We start from the raw sequence: 5,820 nt of genomic DNA, 5'->3' as shown, positions 1-5,820 counted from the left end.
CTATGTGCTTCTTAGCGGACTCTAACCGCCGTTCTATAATAATTTATAACAATTTGAAACAACAGTCAACGCCCTAAAGCAAGAGTATGACTAAGCCAGGTGCCACCTAGAGGTCAATGGGGACTCGAGCCCACAAACTGACCACACAGGTCCACTCTATAACCAATCTGGACTCTAACCAGCAAAATGACCAATTCCCTACCAAACTACTTGAGCCTTTATCTCAATTCCTTGGGACTCTAACCCAGCATTTCTTTCATTTCCTTGGGACTCGAACCCAGCATTTCATACTTTTTCAACTTCATTAAAGACTCTTAGCCGACTTTAACTGCATAACACACGCGGATCCTCATCAAAATCAAAACAGACCCTCTACCAGTAATTTCAGTGAGTAGACTTTAATTTAGTCATATCCAATTTGGCACACTTTGGAAATAATTCAACAGGTAGTGCCTTACCTTTAGATAAGCCGGCTTATGCCCACTCACGTCAGACCACTGGCTCGTGCCTGTCCGTTCGACAACCTCAGACCGTCCAAACTTTTAAATTCCACCCCAACACCACAGGACGAGCCCCCAAAATGTTAAGGTTCAAAAATATTGGGGATGGAGACAAGAGAAAAACCACAATAACAACACTGGTCCGGTCGGGTTGAGTCAAACGATGGTTTTAATGATCACACGCGTGGGAGATGGACACTGATGCAGACAGCCTCAAAATCTCAAAATGGTGGAGCATTGCTCAAACTTTTATAGCCTCTGGTGTCTCCACCTTATCATAAAACCTAAACATTCACATGCTTCCTCTCACACAGCACCTAAGCTACGACATTGGCTCCCCGTTTATCTGCTCCTGCTGAGCTGGGGCAGAAAACTCCAGCATGTTCTGTTCTCTTTTAATCAGACAAATAAGGCGATGACTTTCTGCAAACAGTATTTCTTATAACTCAGTAGTATAATGCATCATAAAACAATATCATTCATTCACAATAAATCAACAGTTTAATATAATGCACATCAGTTTAACTAATGCAATAGTTATCAGCTTCTTCTAATTCAGGAGAATAATGCAAACTAAAATTACATAATAATTCACAATCTTTAATTAGGGGTATAGCATGGCATAAAATAATATTATAATCTAACAAGTGTTACATCATATTCTATAAGCAGAGATGGGCAGTAACGCGTTACTGTAATCCGATTACTTTTTCAAGTAACAAGTAAAGTAAGGGATTACTATTGCAAAAACGGTAATTAGATTACCGTTACTTTACCGTAGGAATGCTGCATTACCGCGTTACTAAAACGGTGATTTTTTTTTGAGAGAATGTCTCATGACAGTGACGTAAGCGAGTGAGACCTTCGTGACAACAGCTGTCTGCAGATCAACAATGGATCATATATCGAGTGCGGGAGAGAGTATGAGTGTGCAGCGTTTAATGTGTGGAAGTACTGACCTTATTTTGAGTTTGATTCCATAAAAAGTGACAAAAACATTAGTGTCCGTTGTGCGTGGGAAGAAAACTTCTTTGTACAGCGAAAAAAAACCCTAAACTTCCAAGCAAGCACTGAGTGCGCAACGACGTAATGGGAAATTCACAGAGATTCTTCCACTGACCGCTGCGGCTCACCTGCACCAGGGTAAACCTCCGCCTACCCACTCCTGCTTTACAGGTGAAAATAGAGCAACAGGACCGCTAGTCTTTGACTTTATTTATTTTCTGCTGTGTTTTATTTGCATCTATTTGAAAGACTGAGTGTAAACACACACAAAAAATTATTTTGTGTGCTGGAATGTGCAGAAAATAGGTTTAAATACTAAACAAATTTCTTCCAGTCAGAGAATGTTGCATATAATTAAATTTTTGATTGATGCATAAAGTTAAAAGATTAAAACTAATAAAACAAGTTTTAAAAAGGGACTTTTCCTTTTGATTACATTTTCTATGATGGATTATGTAGAAAAAGTAGAACTGGGCTGAAAGATCTATCGCTTTATCACCTATTCAGGTTGTAAATCGTGTTTTTAAAAAGTAACTAAGAAATTAATTACTTTTGAAAATAAGTAATCAGTAAAGTAACGGGATTACTATTTTGGGGAAGTAATCAGTAATTAGTTACTGATTACTTTTTTCAAGTAACTTGACCAACACTGTCTATAAGGATGTTATGTGTTTGTATACTTTCTGCCCAGTTTGACCCATTTAGCAGAAGTCAGCCTGTTTAAGGCTCTGTTGTCTATTCTGTATGACTTGAAGCAGTTATGACATGGTCTGATTTTCTCACCCAATAAAGGAATATTCAATATATCAGTCTACTCTTCATTCTATCAGAAACAATTATCACAGCTCGTACATTTTCTTTTTATACATATATGTAAGCATTGAGCCAAATTTAGTAATGCCAACATACTGAAGGAACAACATTTGTCTCATATATAATACATCTATATATACACTGTCAAAGATACTTGTCTATGAGTGAAGATTTAAGGTGATAGGACATATATATAACTGCAACTTGAATATTTACTGAAGCTCAGTATTTGACACAGAGTTCACTCACATGAATTTCACTCACATGTGCTGTACCAGTGTACCTGCACATGTGATGTGACAATAGAAACGATTTGATTTGAGAGTTCAAACTCACTGCTGTAATACTAATAATGATTAATATAATAACTATAATATTGGCCATATCATATTTACACTGACTTTAGTCTCATGAACAACATTAACTAATTGTTATTTACTAGCTAATCTTAAATGACTGTTCAGTACAGAAATGAAGCCCAACAATCATGTTTTACAGTCCTGTGGTCTCAGCCTCAGATACTTATTAAATCACACAAAGATCGTGTAGAAACAAACAAACAAATGAACGAAATATGTTCTCCTTCATTTCTGTCAACCACACGTTTCCAGCTATCGTGGTTGCTAGGCAACCTGGGCAGCGCGATGGAGGCTAGACTGTCCCATTTCACAAGCCTCGCACTTCCGGCCTCATCGGTCTTTGAGTACGCGGCCCTTGAGGACCGCTGAGGCTGCGTACTTTAAGGCTGCAGACCCTGAATTGGGATACAACCTATGTTTCTCTGGTGAAATTCAGTATGGTTCCGACAACAGTTTTATGTCAATGGACAATCCTTAATGTGTGTGTGTGTGTGTGTGTGTGTGTGTGGTGGTGGTGGTGGTGGTGGGGGGTCAGAGGATGTGTTCGCCCAGGGCGCCAAACAGGCTAGTGTTAGATGTTTTAGTATTATGGGAGCATGTACTGGGTATTCTTTTGATGATATTATACAAAGGACCCTGTTTCTGCAATGCCCTTTGTTTGAACCTCATCTCCTCTTGCTGTGTCAACTGTGAAAGTAGATACTAAGGTTGGAAGGAAAACACCAACAAATCACTCTTTTACTTGTCTCTCCCTTGCAGAGGATGTTTATGTAAAGACCATCTGGATTGTGTGAGAACTCAGGATGTAGCAAATTTCTGTATAAGATTTATAGGCTTTGAGAGTGCATCTTACTGCAATTGTAGAACAAAGGATTCTAACTGTCTAAGTGTTTAACGGACCTGTCAAAGGTATGTTGAGATACGATTGTAGAAGGCCCCTTTCAGAGCGGGGGGGACCTTCCTTATATGGTTCTAACTTGAAACTTGTTAACACACGAACCTTTCTGTCTATAAAAACCCTGCACAAAGAATAAACCTTTGAGTTGATTTTGGGAAAGCAACCCGGACAGTCTGTGTCGTTTTGTTCTCCCAGCTGCTCCCGACATCGTAACTAACCCGCTGACGGCATATCTGAGTGTTACTGGAGAATATATTGCTGAGTGTTATTTAAGAATAATTTTGAATCTTATAGGGTAAAGACATAGACGCCAACGCCTCGGAGAAACCCGACCCGAGTTTCTTTCAGCTAGGACTACCACTGATCATGGGGATCAAAGAATCGGGTTAAATATCCCTCATATGTGCCAGTCTAGAACCAGGTTTATTTTATTTTATTTTTTAAATTAGATTGCCAGTCATCTCTGTATATTAAAGAGAAAATTAATGAATGTTGATCTTTTTGGATGGCTATTAGAATACACAGGAAATATTATAACCTGTGAGGCACTTTCATGTTCATTAGTTCATTGCAAAACCTGTTAACTTGTGTTGATGGGACAGCTAATTTGTATCTTTTCTTTCTATATGGTATGTAGTATACATATGCTAGCCCAAGCAGTTTTATGTCCTTGTACTCCCTGCTGCTTCATTTCTATAAAGAATAGAATCGACTAGTCAGTTCAGTTTCCTTCAGTTACACACCCCAAAAAAGATGCACTAATATAATAATGCAGTAAAACATAGAGATTGAAAACAGCATTTTCCAAAAGCGTCACTGTTCAGTCTGTAACATGGCCAATGTCTTTTTAAACTGAAAGTAAGTTTTTATTTTTAAATTAAGTTCCTTTAAATATTTTCATAAATTTTGATTCACATTTACTAGAGGAGCATCTGGTGAAGAGTAATTTTTCTTTTTAAGATGTGAAAAAATGAGGGACAATCTTATGGGGCCCACCTGGTGAAGTGTTTTCTCTACTGTACTTGAGATTTTATTCTGAGTTCTTTAACCTTTGACACTTGTATCATTGCATTCATAATAAGGAACAATGTTTTGTTTCCTAAGAGAGAAAGTCAATATTGAAACCTACATATTTATTTCAGTTTGAGATTGAATCACTGAGTGCATGTCGAATCATTATATTATAGAACTGATGAACTGAATGAGCAGCCCACGGAATGGTTGCTGTGATTGTATATATGTAATGCTGTTGCTTTAACGTTTTAATGTTGATGCTGTGTACAGGAGAAGGTGGCTGATACTGTGGATTTGGGTTCATGTGTGTACATGAGATATAAACAATTAAATATTGCCTTCGAGGAATATGCAACTGTCACACAGAGATGAATGTTACTTGGTGCAATGTTTGTATTATAAAGATTAAATAACAAATTATTCAAGACTTATATTTTGGTTTATTTTAATAGACAAACCAAATGTATAATCACTGAAGGTTGGATAAGCTCTTTACACTAACAGTGAATTTTATTTTCCTGATTCCTTCATAGCTCACTATTTGTCCTCCTGGTATTTTCGTCCATACAGGCAAGCAGTGACTAAACCACCCTTCATGTTTGAGTGCTTCATGGTCACTCTCCAGTTTGTAGCTCTCTCCAGACTCTCGGGCTGCTCCACGGACATTCGACTTGTCAGAATGGATGGGTACACGTATTTGGTGTCAAAGTTCCCCTCCAACAGGAAGTCCATTTTAGACTCTGCTTCTTCCACTACCTGTCCACAAGTGCTTTGATCCAACCCTGCACAACGAACAATTGCACAAACCTGCAGATATTTGACATGTGGCAAATAAAAGTGAGCAGAGTCATAATCAGTTTCTAACAGTTTATAAATATTGAAAATTTATTTCATTCCTACCTGCAGTGCATATTTGCTAACGCTATTGTGGTTTCCTGCAAATGTGCCGAGTGCATAGAGCTCTTTATGGTCTTTCAGTAACCACCTGTACTGCAGGTGGCAGCAGAAAGTGCCGTTGCACACTTTAACATTGCCCTCTGTTTCATTTAAGAGGACAAAGGTAAATGGGTCTTTGTTCATCTTGGAGACAAAAGTGGGGTAGGAGGGAGCTACTGATGATGTGGGCTGAATACCACCTGCCTCCTCCTCTTTGGCTGTACTTTGGTTTCCCACCAGTGGCTCCAAAACTGGCACTCTGGCCACCAGCAGCCTGCCTTCTTCTGGATCTCCT

The 5,820-nt window shown here is 38.6% G+C and overlaps 1 protein-coding gene across 1 annotated transcript in view; it reads right to left on the bottom strand.

Moving 5' to 3' along the window:
- Window positions 1-5,017: 5,017 nt before the first annotated feature.
- Window positions 5,018-5,820, bottom strand: part of LOC146682512 (biotinidase-like) — a 12,611-nt gene continuing 11,808 nt past the window's right edge. Inside the window, exons 5-6 of the mRNA XM_085446213.1 lie at window positions 5,490-5,820; window positions 5,018-5,396 (exon numbers count right to left, since the gene is read on the bottom strand). The exon at window positions 5,490-5,820 is cut by the window's right edge and continues 194 nt beyond it. Coding sequence (XP_085302339.1) covers window positions 5,127-5,396; window positions 5,490-5,820 — 601 coding nt within the window. The 3' untranslated portion in view covers window positions 5,018-5,126. The remainder of the gene's footprint in view (window positions 5,397-5,489) is intronic.

Source organism: Copadichromis virginalis, linkage group LG22, assembly GCF_057382275.1.
Source record: "Copadichromis virginalis isolate Kocher_CV1m ecotype Utaka linkage group LG22, C_Virginalis_male_GT1.1, whole genome shotgun sequence".
Taxonomy (NCBI): Eukaryota; Metazoa; Chordata; class Actinopteri; order Cichliformes; family Cichlidae; genus Copadichromis; species Copadichromis virginalis.
The sequence above is the reverse complement of the archived record's forward strand: the minus strand, read 5'-3'. Positions and strand labels throughout refer to the sequence as shown.